General features: G+C 46.1%; 1 protein-coding gene and 1 long non-coding RNA gene across 5 annotated transcripts in view; one reads left to right on the forward strand and one right to left on the reverse strand.

Moving 5' to 3' along the window:
* Positions 1-310: 310 nt before the first annotated feature.
* On the reverse strand, positions 311-2,101 carry LOC147630059 (uncharacterized). Of its 2 annotated transcripts, XR_015267784.1 has the most exons (3): positions 1,964-2,101; positions 1,590-1,790; positions 311-1,475 (listed from the first exon to the last, which is right to left on the reverse strand). It is a non-coding gene; the product is annotated as an uncharacterized LOC147630059 (long non-coding RNA). The 2 variants fall into 2 exon arrangements; XR_015267783.1 differs by lacking the exon at positions 1,964-2,101 and having other exon boundaries at positions 1,590-1,873.
* Positions 2,102-2,373: 272 nt separating this feature from the next.
* LOC147630060 (mediator of RNA polymerase II transcription subunit 15a-like) overlaps positions 2,374-27,029 on the forward strand; it is a 171,217-nt gene continuing 146,561 nt past the window's right edge. For all 3 annotated transcript variants that reach the window (XM_086811671.1, XM_086811672.1, XM_086811673.1), the window contains exons 1-4: positions 2,374-2,482; positions 2,765-2,924; positions 15,608-15,719; positions 15,821-15,950. In XM_086811671.1, the coding sequence (XP_086667797.1) occupies positions 2,863-2,924; positions 15,608-15,719; positions 15,821-15,950 (304 nt within the window). In that variant the 5' untranslated portion in view covers positions 2,374-2,482; positions 2,765-2,862. The remainder of the gene's footprint in view (positions 2,483-2,764; positions 2,925-15,607; positions 15,720-15,820; positions 15,951-27,029) is intronic.

A 27,029-nucleotide genomic window follows, 5' to 3' on the forward strand; every position in this document is an offset into this window, starting at 1 on the left:
GCATTAATTTCATTCCCGCTTGCAGCATCGAGCAACACTTACTTTTCAAAAGGTCAAATGAAAGGCCAATATTTAAATTTGAGATGTAAACCACACCCAGTTTTCAAAAGTGTAATGAAAGGCAAACATACAAATTTCAGAAATAAAAATAAAAAAACAAACAACACGAATTTTATTGCAGTGGATTTTTACAGATGTCGATGTAAGATGCTATAAGATAAAAATGCGTAGTTCTGAAAGCCACAAAGCACAGATTCACAGACTTGCACCGAAACATACATTTTTTTACAACAGAGAACTCTGAGTAAGCTATAGGAAGCAGGCTTCTTCTTGTTAAGGCCAACAAATTTACAGATATCATGTGATAGAGGGAGAAAGTCTTCTCCATTGACGATTGTTTTCTTGAAGTTCTCGGTTTTCTCCCACATAGAAATATATGATGCACTATAGTCTTGTTGTGCGAATGGGCGTCCTCGTTCATCATCAATGACGATAGGATTGCCACGACTCCTCGGCTGTGCATTATGTTCATCGGAGCCATTCGCATATGCATTTGCATTCGCATAATTGTATGCTCGATCAACTTCTTCATTTGTGTCATTTTCATCTTCGTGTATGATGAATTGCCCATACAACGAATTGAAGTATCTAACATTGGGAGTAGCCATGAAGAATATTTCATCTATGTCTATGCATTATGTAAGGTGATGAAGCTTCAACACTTTCCAAATCGTGGAAGACCTTCTTCTACTCATGTAATTTCCTGTCTTTGAAATTACCAGGATGTAGCTGGATAATATTTACCAATGTAGACCATTCTTAGAAGCATGCTCTGGAGTGAAGCACCAAGCTTGTTAGCAATGTAATTATCCATGAATACATAAGCTCATTCAAATAGATTAGTAGGTGTTAAGCAGACCTTGTTCTTCAAATCAGCCTATCCATAAAGAGCGTAAAGTTGGCGCCCTCTTGTTATCTCTTCAATGGAGATGTTATGCAAGAAGAACTTAAAGTGCAACTTGTGCAAGTCTTTCATGTAATAGCCTACCATACCTTCAAATGTATGCAATCTCTGCACATGACTATACTAGTGTCTGGTTTGAAGAAGTCCCAACCCATATATCGTTTGATGACTTTGACAATGCTTACCAGTGAGATGATGGAGCCATCAGAGTGACTACCATCTGAAAGTGTAAATGATTTAGAGTGCCTCCTTTCTCCAGTGCGAACAACCCCTTCAAGCACTCCATTTTCACGAACTCTTCAAGTGGTTCTCCCAATAGGAGACATTGATGTTTGCATTTCCAATGGCAACTGTCACCGACACTTCAAATAGTTTCATCTTCTTCTTTTTGCAGACAATTGAGGTATCTTGTGGACAGATAGCTCTGAGTCGGCACATTTATCATTTCTTAGAGGTCGCAGAGACGACTGTGATGCTTGCTGTTTACCTTTCTTGCTAGGTTCTAAGGACCCTGCACACGAAGAAGGCATAGAATGAAATAACCAATCACACGATTGAAAAGCACGTTGGAAAAATCGTATAAGAAGAAGCATGAATGAAACAAGTTGAAGGAGGAGATACATACCAGACGACCGGGCTTTCTGCTTGACTGCATGAAGATTGCAAAATGTAGAGGGGCCTTTCGGAGGGGTGATAACATGGTAGGAGAGTCGATCAACTTGGTATGGTGGACGTGGATGGTTCCCCCTCATGGCAAAGCAAGGAGGAAGAAGAAGGACAGCGATCAACTTTCATGATGTTGCTAATGTCATCAAGCGCTTTCCTCCTAGGAGCCATCAGAAGGAGCAGTAAGGCACGTCAAATAAGTAAGAGAGCGTTAAATAAACAACAGAGAGTCCAAAAAAAGAATGACAGAAGATAGTATGGCGAACATGAACAGAAAGCAATCATAAAACGACATGCACAACGATGCATAACCTGGCATGGGAAGGAAATTACCGAGAAGGAGGAGTTTTCCAGAATGACGACCAAGAAGCACGTTGTTGACAAGAGAAATCAAGAAGCACGGTCGTTTGGCAAGGATGCACAATAGCCAATGACATAATGACATGTAGAGCGATGCACAAGGTGCCATCCCAATATCCAAAAAGACGATGTATCCACAGAAACAGGTAGCCACACAAGCACGCAATAGTAGCTAAGAAAGATGAGAAGACCGAAATCGGTCCAGTAGGACATGTCTAGGAAGACGAACAACTTGCGAGAGCAAAAGAAATCTAGACGACGGGGGGCCCAATAGGTAGTTGCACAACCACGTAGCAACACCTAAGGAAGATGTGAAGCGCGGAACCGGTCTAGAAACACAACACATCTAGGACGATGGACAACTGTGCAAGAGCCAAGGAAATCCAGAAGATGCGAGCACCCATAAACACGGATGGTTGATCGACCAGGTGCGTCAGGGGTACCCACGACCTCTCCACAAAAACGTGTAGCTGCACAACCACGCAACAACAGGTAAGGAAGATGACAAGCGCGGAACCAGTGCAAAAGCACAGCACGTCCAAGACGCAACATACAACTGCAGAGTGCACATGTCCGCACATGCGAACTGTAGAGCAATGAGGAAAGAAATAACACGTGTCAGAAAATGCATGACGAATTAATTAATGCACAATGGGAGAAAACGTTTTGGGTGCCATTCATGATGCCCACCATGTAATCATGAGCTTCCACTTTTTTTAAGATTGAAAAAAAAAGTCTTTTTTCTAATAAATGGATTTCTCTTCTTTTGATCAGCCTTAAGGTGGCGGTTCACTCTCCATTGCCAAATATATATCTCCTACACAGCTAAAAAAGCATCCACAACAGAGGCTTGCATAGCCATAGCTGTAGCCATGGGCAGTAATTGGAGAACAACCGTCACTGACGCCTCCCGCGACGAGCTTATTGACAGGATGTATGCTCTTGCGTTTCTGCTTTTCAACCCATTTTTTGAATGGTTGCTCCCATCGCCTCTTTGCTTTCCGCTATCTGCTTAATCAGGATGTAATTATGATGATTTTGAACGTAATTGCTGTTCTTGGGACTGTGTAAGATCGATTATCAGACGTAATAAAGACCATGAGCTAAATTGATGGTCCAGAAAAGAAAACATATATGAAAACATCCTGCCAATCAACTAGTAATTCTGCAATTTCAAGCATCAAATACAATCATTTTTGCTAATTTTTTTGGGTTTTGGCTCGGGCTTTTTGTTTAGGTTTAGAAAAATCCTCAAGTTTTTGTTTAGGTTTACGATAATCCTCAATGTAGGTTTACTATGATCCTGAATGAGCTCTCTAACTTCACAATAGACTGTATTCTTTTCTTGGTCGATTCTGTATTCTTCTGCTTGAGTTGCGTTGCTCAACAATCAATATCTTTGTACCCTTAAGTTTGTTTGATTATTTCAGCATCCCAATCTTATCGTTTTTGTAATGATAAGTGTTTAGTGCATGATTACTCTCTCTTGAAAATCATGGGTGTACTAAATATCTCCCTCATGAAGAATAAGTAGCTACATAGGCTAAAGTATTCATGTGGAACTACATGATGACAATGTGTGATTATACACTGATACCATCCTCCTCTAGAATAGAACACAAAGCAACCATAGCATCTCCCTTTTGTGATGGGAGCTCTCCATATCGTCAAAGGATATCCTGGATCTTATAAAGACCTAGATAGGCTATGAGACCACAGTGTTGAACCATGGAAAAGAAAAAACTATACGAAACTAGTGACATAAGCGAAAGTATCCATGTGATGCTATATGATGACAATGTGTGTGTGTGTGTGAGAGAGAGAGAGAGAGAGAGAGAGAGAGAGAAGAAGAAGAAGAAGAAGAAGAAGAAGAAGAGGAAGATATATTAAGAAGAAGAAGAAGAAGAAGAAGAAGAAGAAGAGGAAGATATATTAACGTCTTGCAAAAGACTCAACGGGTCTATGAGACAAAAGGTGTACAGTGTGTCCATGGAATCTCATCATGGAAAAAAAAGACCATATAACAAAAAGAACTAAGAGTAATCCCTAGGTAAATGTAGATATAGGTGGATCATCATCATCATTCTCATCATGGAGGATCACCATCCTCATCATCTTGGATACAAAGTGGGTGTAGAGGATATGGAGGTGTGTGTAACACCTATAATATGAACATAATCCCAGAAAACTACGTACTTGATGTACGTTTTGCAATTCTGGCCAATTCCGAATGGTTTCTATCTTTGAAGGATCCATTGTTACTCCATCCTTGGATACAATGTGACCAAGATAATGTATCTCTGAAAGGAAGAGCTCACTTTTCTTGGCATTAATGAAAAGTTTATGCTTCCGCAACTCTTCGAACACTGTGACCAAATGAGTTCTATGTTCCTGCTCATTCTTGGAGAAAACCAAGATGTCATCAAAGAATACACCTGTGAATTTGCGATGGGATTGGAATATCCTATCCATCATACGATTAAATGTGGCAGGAGCATTGGTGAGACCAAAAGGCATCACCAAAAATTCATATAATCCAAAAGCTGTCCTGAATGCAGTTTTATGGACATCTTGTGGCACCACTCGTATTTGGTAACCACTCTTCAAATCAAGACGGCTGAAACAAGCCGAACCATCAAGCTTATCCAAAATGTCATCAATACGTGGAATTGGGAATCTATTCTTGATGGTAAGCTTATTTAAAGCTCTATAGTCCACACACATGCGGAATGACCGTCTTTCTTTTGAACAAGTAGCAGGGAGAGCAATAAGGGGAGGAACTAGGCTGAACCAAACCTTTCTCTAAAAGCTCATTTACCTGCTTCATGATCTCTTCTTGTTGTGCGGCACTCACACAGTATGCGGGTTTGTTAGGTGGAGAACTGCCTGGCACAAGATCTATGCGATGATCCTCGGGCCTTTGGGGAGGTAATTCACCTGGCAATGAATCAGCAAAACAATCGTTGAATGCATGAAGAAAATTCAGCCTATCGTAAGTCATAGCATCCACATTTTGATGACTTGGTACAATGCTATCACGAACAAAAACCAAGTACGCAGAAAGACTCTTTTTCATTGCTTTATTAATCTGGATGTGAGATACAAGTGGGATGGAATCCCCTTCTTTGCCGGCATCAATGAAATGCATGCGGCCTCTATGCATAAAAGAAATCATGTTTGTCTTGTACTCTTTGCGGAGCTCAAGCCTATGATGCCATGGCTTGCCCAGTAATACATCACATCCATTAAGTGGTGCAAGTAAGAAATATTCATTATCAAGGTAACCCTGGATTTGTATTCGCAACTTTCCTATTAGTGGGATAACCTGCACCTCTTTACCAACAAAGGCAGCTTCTGCTTCAATCTGAGGTCCCATGTTCTTAACCTCAATACCCAAGGCAGCTGCCGTTTGTATAGAGATGAAGTTATCGGTTGCACAATCATCAAATATGAATAAGGCTGGCTGATCCTTGATTTGACCCCAAGCTTTGCATACCATCCGCTCTTTTGTATCATGTTTTGTGTTTCCGTGCACATCGGGAACTGCATGCACATTAGTCTTGGTTTGCTTGTCCTCATGCTTTGGTTTGCGGTCAGGGCATTGTCGAAACATGTGCTCTTTGCTGCCACAAGAAAAACATTTTCCCTCCTTGGCATATTGCTCTCTTTGCTCGGGGGTCAAGCCAAATTTGTTCTTCTTTGGCCCTTGATCTTTAGATGAGGTATTTTCAGCTTTACCTCCCTTCTGGATCTCCCAGAAGTTCTTTTTAGGTGGCTGTCCACCTTTTTGAAAATTTGGGACAGCCTTATCTTTCCTCTTTGAACCGCCTTGATCTTGCTTAATTTTGAGCACCAATTGCTCCGTAGCAAGAGTAGAGGCTATAAGCTATTGCAAAGTATGTTTCGGGTGCAATTCAATGCCTGAACGATAAGCTGGTTGAAATCCGGAGCGAAACTTCCTCTTTCTTTCATCCTCAGTGATTTGCATAAAAGGAGTTACTTTAAGCAACACTTTCCAAAACTTATTGACATACTGTTGCACACTTTCATTATCTCTTTGCTCAAGTATATCCCACTTTTGGGTGAGAGTTTGCTCCGCATTAGGTGGCAAGAACTGAGCATAAAATTTGTCCTTAAACTCTTTCCAGGTGCAAATGGGATCTTTGGTGATCTTTTCAGTGATCCACCAATGAGCAGCGGTCCCCTTCAAGAACATGCTAGCATGGCGTACTTTAGACTTCTCAGTGAAGTTCTCATCGCTAAAAGCAATGTTAAACTGTGCCACAAATGCTAACACTTTGGAAGCATCATGCTCTCCATGAAAAACATCAAACTTAACGGACTTGTCACTTGCTTTAAATTCCTTGAGCTTTCTGGCATGAGGCTCATGGTCCTCTCTTTTTCTTTTTCCCTTATCCAAGGGGGCAGCCCTATCTGCATGGGCTCCATGGGCCATCATGGAAGTTTCATGAAGCACAGTGGCATGTGCTCCACGAACTTGAGAATCAGATGCATGTGACTTTCCTGCATAAGGCAATGTCTCTCCATGAGACAACTCAGTAGTAGGCAAGGCTCTTCTAGTGGCAGACCTATCACCCCTTCCATGGGATACATGTCTTGAATGCATGTGACCATCATGCCCTCCATGAGCACTAGCATACATATACCTGTCAGCCTTTGTGCCTTGTGGAGAAGATGCATGATGAGAGGTGACTGTCACCTCTTCCCTTTGCATAAATGACCTCAACCTTTGAGATGCGGGATCTCCATGCTTCAAGCGAGGTGGATTTCTGAATTTCAGCTCTCCATCTTCCCCCTCTTTGATGTCACCTTTGCGGAGGACGTAGGAAAGTGCCAACTCCCTTGGCTTCTTGCCCACTTCCCGTGCAAAAGTCACGTCTACCATTGCATCGGCTTTCCTTGCTTCAATGGCACTTTGCACATGGGGATCTTCATGCAAAAATTTCAGCTCTTTCTCTTGTGCCTGCAAAAGCTTTCTCATATGCTCCAATTCAGCCCTCATTACATCAGGCTCTTCTTCTTGCATGACTGTCTTTCCTCGAGACAGTTGTCCCCTTGAATCACTATCATTTACCCTCTCAAGGGCTTGTGCGTTCCCTGTAAAGCATCAGAACCACGCAAGACACTAGATGGGCCCCTCGAATTAGGCACTTCCAAAGGGTTGCCTTGGCTGTCCATTGTGTTAAGTGTGCTAGAAGCGGGGTGTCCAATACACAGGTTCGTTTCCCCACTAAGAAGAGGGAAATAACCGTGCTTTGATACCAATGTAACCGATCCCGTCAAGTGGGAATAGACTCCGTTGGACACCCACACGCGTAATAGCACAACTTAAATATCACAATTTGAATGGACAACTTAATAACAACTGAAAATTGAAATGAAATGAAATGTTGATCAATGGACACCAGCACTGGGGCCGGAACGGGCCGACCTCCCCCCCCCTCAATATATGATATATTATTGGGAGTATTTAAAAGATACAATGCTCCATGGGTTCAATGAACCAGATGATATCCATGTACAACTGAGATGAATACAGTTACCAAACAAGAGACTCGAAGTAGACGTTCGAAGGAGAGCAATCCACTTGAGTAGTCTAGTCTCTACGGTCCTGTGCCTTCACTCGAATCCGTGGAGAGCGCCCCACTGGTGTTTTAGGACCACGCACAAACAGGCGCTCCCGTACTAACGCCTGGCTCTCCCGATCTCGGCACCCACGGACCGTGGTTTTCCAGAAGCTTGGACTACCCGGCACCGAACGGGTGTTAGCAGTAGAGAGTATCCTTTATCAGATTTACATCAAAGTTCTTTACTTAAATCTCAATCCACTTACTTGTAGCTTGCTAGTGGAAGACAAATACCCGAGGTGTCTAAGTGCAGCTTCTAGAGTTGGACACCAGGGCACAGTAGCCTGCTGGCAGGAGGGAAGAATACGGAGCCGCTTGGAGATTTGAGCGCAGCCGCCTGCTGAATAGAGAGGAGGCCTGGGCGCAGTCACCTGTGGAGGTTTGGGAGCGCAGCCGCCTCGCAGCCGCCTATGCAGCCGCCTGAGGAGGAGGAGGCGCAGCCGCCTGCAAGGGGAGGAGGCGCAGCCACCAGTGTAGGCGCAGCCACCAGTGTAGAGAGCGTAGCCGCCTGAAGAGGGGAGGCACAGAGCCACCTGTAGCCGCCTGTGGAAGAGAGGCGCAACCCCACGCAGCCGCCTGTAGAGGAGAGCGCAGCCCCACGCAGCCGCCTTTAGAGGAAAGCGCAGCTGCCTATGGAAGGGGGCTCAGTCGCCTGTAGAGGAAGCGCAGCCGCCTGGTATGGAGAGAAGTCTCATGGGTTGGTCGCCTGCACCGTCGTATCCCCCAGCCGATGAGGTGGTCATGCATATGTAGGTGTTGGAGAGGGCACACGTCCACAGCTGGCCGGCCCCCCTAGCTTGCATGGAGGCGGTCAGTTCCAAGGTGGGGTGTGGGTAGGTGGCCATGCACCCACCCCCACACATAGGATTAAGAGTGGGGTTTCCCTCCCCACCTTGGCCCATACGTGGGTGCCCATAATGGGTGGGTGCCCATACGTGGGTGCCCATGATGGGTGCCCACCCTATCAAGGACATCATTAATTATTAGGGAGGGTGCCCACTCTTTAATGAATGTGAACTTACAACCTTATAAAAAATAAAGGTTAGAAAGAAAGCTATAAAACAAACAAGTGCAATACACTTACCACCTGTTCACACACAACAAAACTCGTCAGAAGACAGAGCAAACTTTACGACTCACTGGCAAGCGTCCCCGCTCAGTAAGTGGCACGTCAAACAGACAAACACAAAAATACAAGTCATGCGAAAACAGTTCTAAACATGCAAAACATGAATGCATGTGCAAACAGTATCATGGACATATCTCCCGTTCATGGAACAAGTACTAAACATCTGTCGGGCACAATGATGGCACGACAGAAAACATAAATCCCGGTCTTCCTATGGAGTGACAATCCCATAGGTAAGACATAGACCCAGGCACGAGCCTCCCTATGCAAGACACGGCACAAATACTGGCTCTTCCATGGCATGACAATCCCATGGATAGAACACAGTCCAGGTCATACACGGGTGGCACCAGTCTGGCTCGCGTCCATACGACACCGTCCTGCTAACACATGGGTGGCACCAGTCTGGCTCCCGTCCATGTTATGCAAAAATACTGGCCCCTTCACATGAGACACCGGCCTGGCCTCAAGTGAACGAGACACAAATCTGGAGATGGACCAAATGGTCGGCCAATTGGTGACACCAACCTCAATCTCTAGCCTATGGGATGAGACCCTGAGCGACCAAGTGCTATCCTCATGGCATGTGACATGAAAACATCAAGGTACCCTGGCCTTTGTATGAATCCATCCTTCGTAAGCCTCAAAAAATGGTCACTGTAGTACTGCATTTTGGGTGGTAGGGACTCCTTGGGGTTAATCCATGTATCTTGAATGTGTAATTGTAGAAAGTAATATCGAATTACCCGGTTCCTGTCCACATGTGTGAGCCTGGTGTAGGGGGAGTCTGGGTCATAGTGAAAGGGAGGTAGTCGGCTCATTTGTAGTCTGTGTGTGGCGAACCGATGTGAGGACAAGAGCATACCTCGATGGATGCACCGTCTCTTCGCTATTGCCCAAGAAGACTGTAGTGCCAGGTATGGTAACCATGACGAATCCATGTCTAGTATCCTCTGTATGTACATGACAGTATGGAATAAGGCCTCTACCACCATAGGTGCTGTATAGCTGATGACACAGCCCTGTTTTTGGAGGCTTCACATATATGCTTATGCTCCTTCCGGGTAGCACTAGAGGAGTTCTGTTTGGCAGCAGGGGCACTCATTAATTGGCACAAATCTATTGGTTTTTGGGTTAGTGATTCACCGAGAGTTGATTGGGGTGCAGAGCTTGGTTTTACTTGGATCAACAGAGGATGTACTGCTTGATATTTGGGATGCCAAGTTGGGATTGATATTTCTCCTGTACAGCAGTTTGCTCCGGTACTTATGAGTATCCGGAAGAAGCTCCTCCATTGGAGCTCCAGGAGATTAGATTTAGCCTCCAGAGCTTTGGTGGCTAATCAGGTTTTGCTTGCCTCAGCTTGGTTTATTGCCTCTCGTTGGTGCTTCTCTCGTGCGTGCATTGGCCAATTGCGGAGATTGATCCGCAATTTTCTCTGGTCGGTGGGCTTGGATGGCACCTCAGACACTCGTGCCCGGGTTGCTTGGCTCACAGTTATTCAGCCCAAAAGAGAGGGGGGCTTGAATATTATCGATCCGGATGTTCAATGCAGGGCATTGCTTTGCAAACTTGTGGTCAGAGGTTTCCTACCAGGCACTGAGCCTTGGAAGGATTTTTTCTTGTCTCAGATTTCCAGATGTACACCTAGGGTCGGGAGGCTGGATGCCCAACACACGTTTTTTGTTCACAGAGGCTGATATTAGGGCACCATCTTCCCCTCTTATTGCAGCCATTGTCAGAGCATGGAGAAGCATGAGATATTTTTTGCGACAAAGGCTTCCTAGGTCTTTGGACGAGGCTGACCGACAATCTATTATGTGGAACGAGTTCATTAGGGATGAGGCTGGTCGGCCACTTGGTGCATCTCATTATATGCAATGGTCAGGATTCGTTGGGAGAGATGCGCATACACAGTTCTTGCTTGGAAGACCTTTAGGAGTCTTCCGGAGGATCGAAGAGTTGCATCCACTCAACATCTTAGGGGATCTCACATTCGTATTGATCAGATTGATGCAGCTATTCCGCATGAGTGGCTTTCTGGGACCTTTCATGGAGACTATCATCCGAGTTGGCTGGGAGTTTTTTCGAGGATAGGCATACCTCTGCAGGTTATTGCTCTGCCAGGCCAGGAGGATACAGATTTCCTCACGTATTCTATCATGCCTTGTGGGAGATTGAGGAGATGTAGTATGGAGGAGATCATACCAAACACTAGGCTTAGTCCAGTGAGGATTGTTGGTCACTCGGGGAAGCCCTGGCTCATTGACCCTTCTCCTCAGATAGTGACTCTTGGTGTTTGTGGCTATATGGTGGCAGTCCTATCAGATATCTTCAGTGGGATCAAGGAGAGTGGGAGTGGATTGATGCCTTCGATCCTTTGAAAAGCCTTCCTTTTTTCAGTTTCACTGTTCGGAATGCCAGGCTTCTCCTCACTCGACAGATGCATAGGATCCCTACTCTCAAGCCTCATTGGGAGAGCTATGATATTTCTCCAGTGATACAGCGCAAATATTGGCATAGACTTTGGCACTCATACAGAAGGAGCCAGATCTCTCATTTCTTTTGGTTATTCTTACACGGTGGTCTCCCCACCAATCAGTGGAGATCAGTTTTTGGTGTAGCACCTTCCTGTCCTAGATGTGCGGCAGATTCTGAGTCCGTACAACATTGTCTATGGGGGTGCAGCATTGCATAGCAGATTTGGGGTCCTGTAGCCCAACTTATGGGCAAATTGAGTGGCCGAGTCATGAATGTGACTTGGGGGGCAGTTGCTTGGCTCTCGCAGTCCGCCGGTCCGCAACTTTTTTATGAGGGCAGTGGTACAGATTCTGTTTTTTTCATTCGTAGAGGTATTGCCCAGCATGGTTTATTGGAGGATGTTCCTCACTCTGATTATACACCCCCTAGATAGAGGATTGACACCAGTTGGGAGATTATTGCCAGTATTACAGCATGGCAAATCTGGAGAGCTAGATGCACGGAGGCTATTGAGGGTGTCCAGATTTTTGGGTCTCAGTGCATTAGTACTATATGGGGTGATATCATCCACACTCTTATGGCTACTTGGGCTCGCATTCAGGGGCCCTCTCGTTCTGCGCAAGCGAAGCGTGTGATATTTATGCGGGAATGGGACCATGGCATCTTCTTTTCCTCTAGTACCACAGGTCTTACATGGCATCATGATGCTCCTCAGTGGTTGAAGTCACCTTACATATTGGGGTGATTCTATTCTCTTCCGGCTTATAGCTGTGATTGTTGTATGTTTTTCTCATACTTAATAGAAGTCTCTTTCTGAAAAAAAAAAAAAACCTTCTGTAAGACACCATTAAAGCTTTCCATAAGTCCATTGCATTGGGGATGATAAGGGGTAGTGAACCTGTGCTTTATGTTTAGTATCTTGGCAAGCTCCTTCATCACATTAGCCCTAAACTCTCTTCCTTGATCAGTAGCCAGCTCTAAAGGGACTCCAAAATGACAACAAATCATTTCATAGAGGAACTTACACACTTGTTTTGCTGCTGTAGCATTGTTTGTTGCCTTGGCTTCTGGCCATCTAGTGAGATAATCCATTGCAGTGATAATATCATGCTTCATGTTCTTGGTCCTTGGAAGAGGCCCTATAGCATCCATACCCCACTTCTCAAAGGCTCCATAACTCAAGATATGCATATAGAGGTTTAGAATACCAATGCGTGTAGTACGCTGCATAAGAAGGATCCACTGCGCTCTCGCAGGCAAAATGACACCATGTCCAATGATGCAAGGCATGATCAAAGTTGAAACAGAGATACAGACACCATCCTTGGTACCAACAACTAGTGACCAAAAGGTGTGTCTTGAGAGAAGCTTGCTTGATCTCCCACACTCGCTAGCATCCGGTTCATGCTCTTGCAAGAGCAATACATCCAAAGGTCCACCTGTGACTGCACAATGAAGCTAGTTTTTACAATTTGTTTCTGCCGACGTGGAAAAAAACCCCCAAGACCCTGAATGTTCCAAGAGACAATCCCCATAAGGACTCAGAGTAGGAACGAGCAGATCTCGTGGTTGACGAAGGACCACCTTTAGAGGCGGAAGTACGTCTCGCATAGGTAAGGGAGGGAAAATCTGACGATGTAAAGCTTACCTGGCTCTCCCACTCTGGGGAAAAGCCAAGGCTAGTCCTCAAAACTGGAGAGGTACCATGACAATGCGAATACACAACATCATCCTCAAGGATACAATCATCCTATAACTGTAATGCAGCATCCTCTTGTGAAGGATCCAGATCATGTGCCTGCAAAGCCTCATCCTCCAGAGAAGGATCAACATCCTGTGAGGCAAGAGTTGCATAAGGGTTAGGGTGCTCAACAAGGGGTCCATCCCTAACCACAACCCAACGCTGTGTGGTCGGCAACTGCAAAAGATATCTGATGGGTAGGACCACGCCGCCTCCTAGCATGGCCCCTCAATCTGGGACAATCTCTAGCAATGTGGCCCTGCCGACGACAAATCCGACACTGGTCAGGTCTGCCTGCAATCTCCATCCTCTGGCGGAAATGAGATCCGTCAGGTCTCTGAAGCATAACATGATTGTCAGTAATCATGGATTAGGAACAAGCACAAGGACCGGGGGTACACCATCAAGAGTGGCGGTAACAATTGCAGAAGCTGAGGTGGGAGAGCTCGGAAGGACTGGTACCTCTAGAACCTGGCCAAAGGGTGCCCCTATGGAAGCTAAAAGCTTCCAATAGGACCAAGGAAGAGTAGGGAACCGCAGTGAGACCGGGGTAAGATGTTGATCCTCCGCCACTGGATCAAAGCCCACTTGGTACTGAAAAAATAAAATCTTCCTAGGACCAAGAGGGAAGGGGCTACCGGCCAAAACTTGAGAAGTAGCTTCTGAAGAATGAAAGTCCACCTGGAAGAAGCCTTGACCAAGCAAATGAGTATCCTGGAAGTGCACAATCCACTCCGAGGGGAGAGCTGCTAGAAGCCATTCACAGGCCTGCGAACGAGAGGGGTGGGAACCATCTCGAACAAGGATGGTCTCGACCTCAAGGTCAATGTCGTGCTCAAGAGGTGAGCTCGTCTTGTGAAAAATTGATGATTCTCCCGGCCAGTGGGGGTGACAAAAGATTGGTTGTGGCAGAAGAAGCCATAAAGCCAATCGAAAAAGTGTGGGCGGCCAACTTGAATCCAAATAAAAATGCTGTTGAAATAGAGATAGGTGTAGAAGAAGGGGGGCAGAGGCTGGAGCAGTGGGGCAGGCGAGGGTTGCAGTGGGGCAGGCGTGGGCAGCAATGGGCAGGCGGGGGCTGCAGATGGGTAGGCGAGGGCTGCAGAGCGGCAGGCGGGGGCTGCATAGGGGCAGGTGAGGGCAGCAAAGGGGTGGGCGGAGCAGGAAACAGCAGCGCAAGCTCACCTTCTCCTCTTGGGGATTTCCCTTATCTTCCTCCCAACCAACTACGCATACACGTAAGGCACATGCCCGTCTCTTGGCTTCCTCTTCCAATATAGCATTCATCACCTCTACTTTATTGACTGGTGTATCCTTCTGCTTCTTTACTACTTCAATCCATGGGCTGACTTCCTCAATTTGTTTCTTTGTGGCACTAGCAATTTCAGCCCATGAATGCATTTCCTTATCACCCGCCACTTTTGCCCTACATGATTCCAAAGTGTTTTGCATTTCTGTGATGTCTTTTTCGCGGTTAGCCATACATGTCTTCAAGGTGCCTTCGTACGATGCAACCGTGGTGCCAATCTCCCGGAGCATGTCATGCTTCCATTTTTGCATCTCTTTTTTCATTTCCGTGTGCATCAAGGCTTGGGCTAATTCCATCTCAACCCGTACTTGGGCTTGCATTTCTCCCTTCAATTGGGCATATATCTCTTCCTTCAGTGTTTCGTATATCACTTTCTTTTGGGCATGCATTTGCTCAGTCCATTTCTTTTCAAGCTCCCGTCGCATGGTGCTCATCTATGTCCTTATGTGCAGTTGTATCTCCTCATAAAGGGCCATCTTTGCAAGCCTTTGTGAGCTAGGGGACATGATCCCTTCTCTCAGTCTTCTACGGTAGGCAGTTGGTGCCTTCGTGGGGGTGTGAAAAATTGTTTCACCATCTTGTTCTCCCTCCTGGGATTGAGACATGTTTCCCCCTAGTTGTTGCCTTGGGGGCCTGAGTAAGGGTTAACTGCCTACGCACAGAGCAGGACAAATGACCGGTAGGCACGCTGGGCATAGGTGGGTGCGCACAGAGTAGGACAGATCAGATGGCGGGTGAGCAGACAGAGGGCGTTGCGTGCTAGTGGGTGCGCATAGAGCAGGACAGATCAGATGGCGGGCAAGGAAGAGAGAGAGAGAGAGAGAGATTTATTAAGCGTCAACTAAAGACCCAATGGGCCTATGAGACCAAAGTGATACAATAATGTCCATGGCATATCTCATCATGGAACGGAAAATAAAATAGAAACAAAACAAAGCTATCTCATTGAGGTGATACAAAACTGTCCATGGAATCTCATCATAGAATACCCAATAGATGGTATAGCAGAGAGAGAGAGAGAGAGAGAGAGAGAGAGAGAGAGAGAGCTCTGCTGTTTTGATCAACACTTGGGTTAAGAATGCCATTGTTTTTTCAAATTGATTAAGAGAAAAAGACAGAGCGAGGCTGATTTTAGGGTATCATACAAGAAAGACAGAGCGAGGCTGATTTTAGGGTATCATACAAGAAAAACAAAAATCTTGCATATGCCCGTGGGTCTTAAATATCGGGGTTTTTGAATCCAAATCTGTGAATTGGAATAGCCTAAAATGCAACTAAAGAATTGTCTTTGGTTGGTTACCTTCCGCAGATTTGCTACATTGCAACAGCATATGCCCTTTTTGGGTCAAGAAAGTATGAAGGAGCTTTCTTACCTTGCCGTTGATTTTGAGGAGATAACATTTCACACCGCCACCAACTTGGTACAACTTTTAAAACCCCCCATTCATATCCATGACTTGCCACATCAGCATAAAGAATTGAAAAACCAATGATTTTGATATGTTAAAACATTTTGCTACAGGAGGACTACTTGAGAAAAATCTGTTCGAAGATGTTGAACATAGAAAGATGGACACAAGTTGGGTCAAATGGTGATTTGGCAGGGACTTCGAATGTAACCCCTCAAAGTTCCAGCCAGCCCTTGGATTCTTGTAAACAAATCTTTTTTCAACTTTTGAATATGATTGCCCTTGTCTCCTTGGGTTCCTTGCCTTTCAATGAAAGCATCTTCAGCTGTAAAAATGTGTCAAAACTTGATTTTAAGTGCAAGTACATGCTAAGTAGAGAGAGAGAGAGAGAGATTGAAGCCCCTGTCCTTGTTCACCTTGAGGACCGCTGGCAGCCTGAGAGACAGCAGAGTGTATGCTTCCGTGCTGAGAGTTTGGTTCAGGACACAGGGATTGGCATGCAAATAGAGGAGATATGGGGCACTCTAACCTTCAGACAGGGATCGACTACAGGTGGACCTAGATGTGGGGCGTAGAGTGGTTGGGCTGCTTTTGCGGGGTGTTATGTACCTAACACTAACCCTTGGGGTTAGGGACTAATCTAGCAGGGTTAGGGGAGCTTTGGGATTAGAAAAAGCAAGCAGATTCAGGTGGCTAAGGTTTACATTTAATAGCTCCAAGGTTATTGGCTATTTATAAGCTGAATGTTATTTATAGCTGCAGTAAGCACTATATAAGTGAGTCTTGGGTTCATGCTAGTCAACCCTTTTCCCACAAGGGCCCTTGTGGGAAAAGGGTTGACTAGCATGGACCCATGGGAGTGGAGCTTTGCGGACAAGAACCTCAGTTGAGTGATGCGCTTGGCTGCACTGCACCCTTCTTTGTTTGTAATAATCTTGTGGGAAAAGGGTTGACTAGCATGGACTCGTGGGAGTGGAGGTTTGCGGACAAGAACCTTAGTCGAGTGATGAGCTTGGCTGCACCCTTCTTTGTTTGTAATAATCTTGTTTATGCTTGTGTATTAGGTAATCCTTTGGGAGGAGTCCCTTACACTTGGTATCAGAGCTAACCTAATTGCGGAGGTGGGAAAAAGGCAAGGTTTGCAGGTTGTTTGTGTTTTTCAAAGTCCCCCAATCTCCGTATCTCTCGGTCACCATATCTGTGTTTTGATGTGCAAGAATTAGGTGCTTTTTTAGGTTTTGCTGGCAGGATAGGTGAGAAGGGGGATTTGTATGCATGTGTGCAGGTGATAATTGTCCCAGGAAACCTCTGTTGTTTTGAAAGAAACAAACCCGTAGTTCCCTCTGATTTGTCTGTGCTGCAGTAGTTACATGCTTGTTTTCTTATATGTGTGCGTGGTCGCCTAGCATGGGGAAAACACCTATGTAGTGATTTCAGCCATGCATGTATAGAAAGGGCAAACATGTACAAGGTATGCAACAAGTGCACTATTCCTTTTTTTTTTTTCCCAAGAAAAAGATCCCTCTATTAGTTAAAGAAAAAATAGCCACAAAGGGCTAGATACAACCACAAAGGGCTCAATACGAACTCGTCTCATTTTAAGGGCGGGAATCACATGATCGTAAGGGGAAAAGACGCTTCTCCTCCGGCCGCTCTATGAGGAGAAGGCTATCTCATACAGGGGGAGTGGGGGGTGGGGGGGGGAAACAACCACACAGGTGGTTTGTAATGCCAAATGGGGTTACCACCTCTATCTGTGTGGAAAGGGCCAGGCCTCCAAAGCCTCAAGAAAGCTTCCCGCCGCTTCCGCATGCGGTCCGAACCTCCCAGTAACTTCCCCCACTAACTGCGGAGGGTGTGAATGATACCAAGCCATATGTTCCTGATGGTCTCAGTCGACAGAGTGTCGGTACCCTCGATGGCCTCGTTGCATCTAGCACGCCAAATGCTCTAGGTTGTTATACTACTGCAAATCTCCCATCTCTAGCATGAGCCTGGTCGCCAGTCGTGTGGAGGTGGGGCTGTGACTGGTACTGTTGCACCTAGCCCTCCCCCATCCTCCTCATAAGCCCTGACCACTCCAGCCTCTGTGGCCCAAGCGACAGTGCCCCATGTAATGATATGGGTCGATGACCTATCCATAGTGAAGATTCAGAAAATTCGCTGCCAAATCTGTTGAGCCTTCTGGCAATCCCAAAGGCAATAGCTCTGAGACTCCTAGGGGTGGCCGCGCACCGCGGGCAAGCTGCTGGCCGACCTCCAACTGCCAGCCAAGTACCAACCGCCAAACTCCTATATGCCATCAACCAAAGAAAGAGGGTGATCTTTCTAGGCCGAAAGCTGTCCCAATCCTCACTGGACTAAGCCTAGTATCTGGGATGATCTCCTCCATACTACATCTCAATATCCCACCAGGCATGATAGAGTAAATGATGCAATCTGTATCTTCCTGGCCCTAGAGAGCAATGACCTGTAGAGGTATGCGTATCCTCAAAAAACTCCAAGCCAACTCGGATGATAGTCTCCGTGAAAGGTCCCCGGAAAAGCCACTCATGCAGAATAGTTGCATCAATCTGATCAATACGAATGAGAGAGCCCCTAAGATGCTGAATGGATGCAGCTTTCCGATCCTTCGGAAGACTCTTAAAGGTCTTCCAAGCAAGAACTGTGTGTGCACATCTCTCCCATCCTGACCACTACATATAACAAGATGCACCAAGTGGCCGACCAGCCTCATCCCTAATGAGCTCGTTCCACATAATAGGTTGTCGGTCACCCTCATCCAAAGACCTAGGAGACCTTTGTCACAAAAAAGATCTCATGCTTCTTCATGCCCTGACAATGCGTGCAATAACAGGGAAAGATGGTGCCCTGAAATCAGCCTCTGTGAACAAATAACGTGTGCTGGGCATCCAGTCTCTCCCGACCTTGGGTGTACATCCGGAAATCTGAGACAAGAAAAAATCCTTCCAAGGCTCAGTGCCTGGTAGGAAACCTCTAACCACAAGTTTGCAAATCAATGCCCTGCACTGAACATCCGGATCGATAATATTCAAGCCCCCCTCTCGTTTGGGCTAATAACTGTGAGCCAAGCTACCCTGGCATGAGTGTCTAAGGTGCCATCCAAACCCGACCAAAGAAAATTGCGGATCAATCTCCACAATTGGCCAATGCACGCACGAGAGAAGCACCAACAAGAGGCAATAAACCAAGCTGAGGCAAGCAAAACCTGATTAGCCACCAAAGCTCTAGAGGCTAAATCTAATCTCTTGGAGCTCCAATGGAGGAGCTTCTTCCGGATACTCATAAGTACTGGAGCAAACTGCTGTGCAGGAGAAATATCAATCCCAACTTGGCATCCCAAATATCTAGCAGTGCATCCTCTGCTGATCAAGTAAAGCCAAGCTCTGCACCCCAAGCAACTCTTGGCGAATCACACTAACCCAAAAACCAACAGATTTGTGCCAATTAATGAGTGCCCCTGCTGCCAAACAGAACTCCTCTAGTGCTACCCGGAAGGAACATAAGCATATATGTGAAGCCTCCAAAAAGAGGGCTGTGTCATCAGTTAACTCAGAGTCAACCAACTCCTCTTGACTACGAAGAGGCAACCTCAATCCTGAAATACCAGCAGCAGTGGAGCGGAGAAAGATGCTCATGGCCTCTGCAACTATGATATATATCAATGGGGCTAATGGGCATCCCTCTCATACCGAGCGAGAAATTTGAAACCGCTCTCCTCTATCACCACAAGCAAGAACTCTATTGTGGGCATCACGATACATGCATAAAACATGATCCATTTTGGGGAGCAGGTGCTTGAGATTTGAAGTTTTTTTTATTGCAGCAGTGCGTATGGCCTTGAGGAAGGTTGGTCTCCAATGTGTGGAAAGCTTGCGGAAGGCTTTTGATGTTGGCAGCCTTTGGGCTTTAATGTATGTATGTTGGGAACAGGGTGATTTCATGCTGTTTCCGAGCTTTTGGTAATGCCTCCACGTGAAAATATTACGGAACCCCGAATGTGATGATGGTTGGTCAATTTGGGGCTGATTCTGGATGCAAAGATGGCGCTCCATTTTTAGCAAGCATGTGATGATGATCGGCAGTGCGTGGCACCGACTGCAATAGTCATGTTTTGGAAAATGATGGTGTAGCTAATGAAGAGTGTGGGGTAGCTCTTGCATTTGTTTTGGAAAGTCGTGGGCGCCGCACATAAAGGTGAAGTACGAGGGATCGCAGAGGGGCCCTCTTGGCATCGTGGACGTGAGCATGAAGGCCACCTTTCGAGATACTAACGTGGCCATCCTCCAGGCCCTTCGAGGCGCCAACATGGCCGGCAAAAAGTTGACTTCCAGGTCCCCGCTACTCGGACTGCAGCTTTGCCAAGCAGAACGGAGACCTCAGCTGGTTTTGGGGGTGGAAGTTTTCTAGGTTTTTTTGATAAGGCCTTGTCGCTGGAGCTGCTGAAGGTTAGCGGCGAGGACAGAAGTGTGGCTTTGGTTTTGCTTTGTAGCCGGGAGAAGCTGGTAGCAAGGAGAGTGAGAGGGAGCGGACTACAGGGTGATCTTGTTGGGTTTGTTGTGTTGGCGCAGTGGATGGTGGCGACAGAGAGGAGGAGTTCTTTTTGAGTTGGCTGCCTCTTGAGGGTGAGCTTTGGGTAGGTGTTGCTTTGGTTGACTTTGGACGCTGGCGATGGCAGGCTCTGGAGAGGCGGGCTCTAGGAAGAGCAAGATTGTTCTCTCTCCCCCATGGAAGGCAGCGCAGCAAAAGACAGCATTTCAACTGGCAGCATTTTCTCTCTTTTTTTTGCTGGCTCTTGGTTGTCTCGGAGGTTCTCCTCTGGCCCTTGTGAACTCGAGGCTGTTTGGCACTCCTTGTCTTGAGAAACAAGGGACCTGGTCAGAACGCTGTGTTCATGTATTTACAGTTTGTGACAGCCTATGCAATTCAGCGAGGGCTCTTTGAGACTGTGAAAATAGCATAGAGTTTGTTGTGGAAAACAGCCTTGGTTTTAGCACTGTTTGTGGATGGTGCTGTGTATGTTTACACGTGGGAACAAGACTGTATGTGTTTGTTGGGTAATTATTTTGTTTATGGTGCCTCTGTTTTGTGCTGTCCTTCTGGTGTGGGTGGTGTGGTGAATTGTGTGAGAAGTGTTCCAGCCAGTGTGCTGGTGGTGCCCCAAGCTTGTGGTATTTCCAAGGCTATTGGATGGACAGCTATAGAGGCAGGTGATTCCGTGTCCGGAATTTCCGACAGCTTTTTGGTGCGCCCACTGAGGAGAGCTCAGGTATTTTTCTTTGTCTACAATGGTGTATGCCCTAGGAGTTGAAGGTTTCAGAGAAGGTGCTTTTCTTGGGATTTGAGGTGAAGCTTGGGGATTAAAATGATGTCATATCCAGAGTTTTTTGGTGGTCCTAATGAAGATGTAGCAGATTTTTTTGAAAGAATGGAGGTTGCGTGCATAAGCAACCACATCAACGAGCCGGTACAGGTATTGCGGTTGTTGAATATATGTTTAAAGGGAGATGCGAGGGCATGGTTCAGAACTTTTGAAGAGTCGTTAAGGGATGCTGAGCCACGCATTCCAATGACCGAGGATGGATTGAAGATTGCACTTTTGAACAGGTTCAAGAAGGTTGAGGATCCAAACAGAGTCTGGCATGAAGTGCAGGGGTTGACACAGGGCGAATTGGAGCCAATTGATGATTATGTGAAGAAATTCTCTTTGCTGTGGGAGACCTTGTGCAGGGCTTTGGGGGAGGATCAAGTACCTCCGGACATGATGAAGAAGGATCGTTCAGCTGGGGATGGTTCCAGTGGTAGTGAGGCCTGAAATTAGAAGGGTAGAAGCGGTACCAATGAGAAGTGTGCTGGAAAGAGTGCAACCGACAGAAGCTCAAGTGAATAATGCCACACCACAGGGGACAAAGGTGGCACCCAACAGCTGTTACAGCTTCTGATGAAGGGCTTCAAGAGGACATGAGGCAAATAGTGGATTGTATGAAGAATCTGAGTTTGAAAATGATAGGGAACACAGGTGGTGGACGTGGCCGAGGCAGAGGTTATATTCAGGAAGGGGTTGAAGGTCAGACAAGCTATGGAAGTGGCCGTGGTTTTGGCAGGGGTAGACGGTTTATTCCTACATGTTGGAATTGTGGTGAATTGGGGCATATAAGTCCTGACTGTGATAAGCCGCCGCGAATGGGGGGTGATATGTATCCCTTACCCTCTTAGATTCCCAATAGGGCAAATGATTATGGAATTGAAATTAAAGGTGAAGCAGGGACCAGTGGGTTGACAAATGAGAAGAAGGGTAAAACTAAGGTAGTGAATGTGATCACCCTTGAGAAGACAAAGGAGACGGAAGCTGATGTAATGCCTTTGGGGAAACGGATGCCACAAGAAAGGGAAAGTAAGGATGCTGCAGGGCCTAGCAAGAAGAAAGGTAAAGTGAAGGAAGGAGGGGATGTAAAGGTCAAGCGGAAGCGGAAGTCTCGTAGGAAGTTTCAAGTGTCTGATTTTCCACTAGGGGTTGGGTAGGATAGCTACAATTTGTAGGAGGACATGGGTGGAAGAAAAGCTAATATTACTTTTGGGCAATTGATAGAGTTAGCTCCCAAATTGAAACGTCAGTGGAAAAGACTTGTGAACCCAAGCCTGCCAGAGGGATAGTGACTGTTTTATCTGTTGAGGAGTTGCCTGATATATGTCCTGTGGTGGATGTATGGCACAAAGGGAAGAATCTGGGAGAAGCATATATAGATGGTGGTGCACAAATTTGTGTAATCACACTAGCAACTGTGGAGAGGCTTGGTCTTAATATTACTGAAGCGTTTGGTTTCCGTATTCGGTTGGCCAATCACTAGAAGGTCAAATGCTTAGGTGTGATTAAGAAGTTCGAACTGCAGGCTTTTGATGTAAAGGTGCTTGTGGACTGTCATGTTATGCCGGCAGGAATGGGTGCATTCCCCATCATTTTGGGAAGACCATGGCTGAGAGCGGTGAAGGCTGTTCAAGATTGGAGGAAAGGAGTCATTACTTTATATGACAGGCGAGGGGATAAAAAGCAGTTTAATATGGATAATCAGAAGCTTGTTGATGATGAAAGGGAAAATGAAGCTGATTCGAGTGTTGATGACACGACTAGTAGCACCACTACTAGTGAGGGAACAGAGGACACTTCATCCAGTGAGGAGGATGCAGAGATGGCTGCCCTGGTTATTGATAAGGAAGTGCTTGGTGATAAGGTTGCCCAACAAGAAGAGGCCATACAGGAAGAATGCGAGGAAGTAGCGAGGACGACTGATTTTATGACAGAGGATGCTCTTGAAGAGTATATGTTTTTCCCTCAAGATCCTGATGTACTTCCTTTGGATGCTATGGTTGAGGTACAAGTGAATCATGAGCAAAGGTATGCATGTGATGTGAAAGAGTATGCTTTTGAGTCTTTGGATGATGAACCTTTGTGGGATGAGTGGAATATAGAAAGTCTGCAGGATGATGAACCTGAGTTAGAGTTAGATGATCAGATGTGCATTAATGTTAAGAAAGCCACGAGCAGAATTGATGCTATGAAGGAGGAGCAACACCAGAAGTCTATGAATAATGTTGATGCTATGGATGAGATTATGGATGCTGTGATGGATGAATTTCTTATTGGCCTTGATAAAGGTGAGCATACAGGAACTGAGGTGGATGCTTTGGCAATGGTGCCTTTTAAAGGGGAGTTTGTTTTGCCTGTAGAGTGGTTGGCTTTGATGGTGATGTTTCTTATGTTGATGGACAAGAAAGTGCTATAGCACAGCAGGTCTTTCTTGATGAAGCTTTTATCAGTTATTACCCTCAGCAGGAGTTGCTTCACTGGTTCTCTAATAATAGCGTTGACTGCATCAGTGATTATGGAATTGAGATGAGGCAGGATGCTATGTATGTCAAGAGCTTTGTTTCCAAAAGTTCTTATGTTATGTTGTGGGATGTGGGAAGGCAAATTACGTCTTGGGAAGATGACAGTGTTTTTTCGAACACATGGAATAGAGATGTTTTGGTTACCTTGTATGATACTCAAAGGATTGACGGAGGGAAACGTGGTCGTATGCTTTTTGCTGCTGATCATAAATGATTCAGCAGACTAGGGGTTGGGCAAAGTATGTTAGGCAAAATTTTACACAAGTGTTTTGGGCTTGTGTACATATGGGATGCATGGTATGCAAAAAAGCTTTGCCCTGAATGCCCTGGCAGGTGTACAGAGTGGATGGCCTGGTAGTAGGCTAGTACATGCATGTTTTTTTTTTGGGGAGCAGGTGCTTGAGATTCGAAGTTTTTCTTATTGCAGCAGTGCGTATGGCCTTGAGGAAGGTTGGTCTCCAATGTGTGGAAAGCTTGCGGAAGGCTTTTGATTTTGGCAGCCTTTGGGCTTTAATGTATGTATGTTGGGAACAGGGTGACTTCATGCTTTTTCCGAGCTTTTGGTAATGCCTCCACGTGAAAATATTACGGGAACCCCGAATGTGATGATGGCTAGTCAATTTGGGTCTGATTCTGGATGCAGAGATGGCGCTCCATTTTTAGCAAGCATGTGATGATGATCGGCAGTGCATGGCACCAACTGCAATAGTCATGTTTTGGAAAATGATGGTGTAGCTAATGAAGAGTGTGGTGTAGCTCGGGCGCCGCACATAAAGGTGAAGTACGAGGGATCGCAGAGGAGCCCTCTTGGCATCGTGGACGTGAGCATGAAGGCCACCTTTCGAGATACTAACGTGGCCATCCTCTAGACCCTTCGAGACGCCAACATGGCCGGCAAAAAGTTGACTGACTTCCAAGTCCCCGCTACTCGGACTGCAGCTTCGCCAAGCAGAACGAAGACAACCTTGGATGTTCCCTTGGCTGCTACCTGTTTTCTAGGTTTTTTTGGTAAGGCCTTGTCGCTGGAGCTGCTGAAGGTTAGCGGCGAGGACAGAAGTGTGGCTTTGGTTTTGCTTTGTAGCCGAGAGAAGCTGGTAGCAAGGAGAGTGAGGGGGAGCGGACTACAGGGTGATCTTGTTGGGTTTGTTGTGTTGGCGCAGTGGATGGTGGCGACAGAGAGGAGGAGTTCTTTTTGAGTTGGCCGCCTCTTGAGGGTGAGCTTTGGGTAGGTGTTGCTTTGGTTGACTTTGGACGCTGGCGATAGCAGGCTCTGGAGAGGCGGGCTCTAGGAAGAGCAAGATTGTTTTCTCTCCCCCATGGAAGGCAGCGCAGCAAAAGACAGCATTTCAACTGGCAGCATTTTCTCTCTTTTTTTTGCTGGCTCTTGGTTGTCTCGGAGGTTCTCCTCTAGCCCTTGTGAACTCGAGGCTGTTTGGCACTCCTTGTCTTGAGAATCAAGGGACCTGGTCAGAACGCTGTGTTCATGTATTTACAGTTTGTGACAGCCTATGCAATTCAGTGAGGGCTCTTTGAGACTGTGAAAATAGCATAGAGTTTGTTGTGGAAAACAGCCTTGGTTTTAGCACTGTTTGTGGATGGTGCTGTGTATGTTTACACGTGGGAACAAGACTGTATGTGTTTGTTGGGTAATTATTTTGTTTATGGTGCCTCTGTTTTGTGCTGTCCTTCTGGTGTGGGTGGTGTGGTGAATTGTGTGAGAAGTGTTCCAGCCAGTGTGCTGGTGGTGCCCCAGGCTTGTGGTATTTCCAAGGGTGTTGGATGGACAGCTATAGAGGCAGGTGATTCTGTGTCCGGAATTTCCGACACTATCATGAATAACATCCTGCAAAATAGGCTGCAACCTGATGCTGCTCACTGCCTTAGCAAGAATCTTATAGGCAGTCCCAAGTAAGGTGATAGGTCTCCACTGGCCAATCAATGTCTTATCCCCGCTCTTAGGAATAAGATAAATAAGCCCCTCAGTGAGAGAAGAAGGCATAGAACCTGTGTTATAATCTCTTGCAAAGCCGATGTTATCTCAGCCCCAATCTCATCCCAAAAAGTAGTGAAAAAAACAAGGGAGAGGCCATCCTCCCCTGGACACTTACCATGGGGTAAGGCATGAAGAGCATGACTGAACTCCTGCATAGAAAAAGGGGCATCCAGTGCGGCACACATCTCCTCAGTGATCAAATGTGGCAATGCATTCCAAACCTTCCTCTGTGCCCTGTGTCTCAAATCAGAGTGCGGCTTAGCACTAAGAAGTTGGCAATACAAATCGGTGGCAATTTGTCTAACCATTAGAGGAGCTAAGTGAAGAGTGCTATGTGAATCCTGCAATTGCCTGACACTATCTCTGGCATGAGATGGGCCTTGAGAAGCAAAGAAATGTCTGTTACATCTGCCACCCATCTGTGTCCAAAAGGATTCCTTGGCATGGAAACGGTACTCCGCGCTCTGCTCAAGAGAGTGATGAAGTTCTGCTCTAACAGTACATAAGAATCTGCAACCCGTTGAGCATGAGGATGTTTCTCATGCTCTTTCTTAAGGCAACCAATCTACGTCTAATAGCCCTTTCTAAGTCCAAGGCTTCTTGCCTCTTAGACAGGGCACATGTGTGATAAATGTCACTAATATCACAGAGAGCAGAGACCAGGCTTTGAGAGGCCTGTAAGAAGTCATGAGGTCTCCAAATATCAAGCATACGACGCGATAGCTCTGCATCTGAAAACAAATGATCAGGGATGCATACATGGGGTGCTGATCCATGGCAATTCGGATCTCTAATACTTAAAACCAAGTTTTGGAGGTGCCTGTAGCAATAAAAGTATGTCCACCTCTCTCAAGCACCCAATCATCCACATAAAATCTGTCTAACCGTGCATAGATACATCCTACATCTCTTCTCCTGTTAGACCATGAATAAAGAAGACCGGATGGACTCCTCAAAATGTCATCCTCATGCCAACAATCTCTACCATGAATGGAGAGTATAAACCTCTCCCAAGATGCTCCTTCAAGAGGATGCACCAAGCCCTCATGTCCACCTCTTTTATCCGTCGGCATCTCAACCATGTTAAAATCCCCACCAATAATCCAATGGTCGGCAAGAGGCATCAGTGTAGTGAGAGATTTCCAAAAGGCAATCCTCTCACCTCTATGGTTAGGAGCATAGAGGTTGAGAATACCAATGCGTGTAGTACCTTGTATAAGAAGGATCCACTGCGCTCTCGCAGGCAAAATGACACCATGTCCAATGATGCAAGGCAAGATCAAAGCTGAACAGAGATACAAACACCACCCTTGGTACCAACAGCTGGTGACCAAAAGGTGTGTCCCGAGAGAAGCTTGCCTGATCTCCCACACTAGCTAGCATCCAGTTTATGCTCTTGCAAGAGCAATACATCCATAGGT

The sequence above is a fragment of the Cibotium barometz genome, chromosome 17, assembly GCF_041138505.1.
Source record: "Cibotium barometz isolate CiBa-2024 chromosome 17, ASM4113850v1, whole genome shotgun sequence".
In the NCBI taxonomy this organism is placed as follows: Eukaryota; Viridiplantae; Streptophyta; class Polypodiopsida; order Cyatheales; family Cibotiaceae; genus Cibotium; species Cibotium barometz.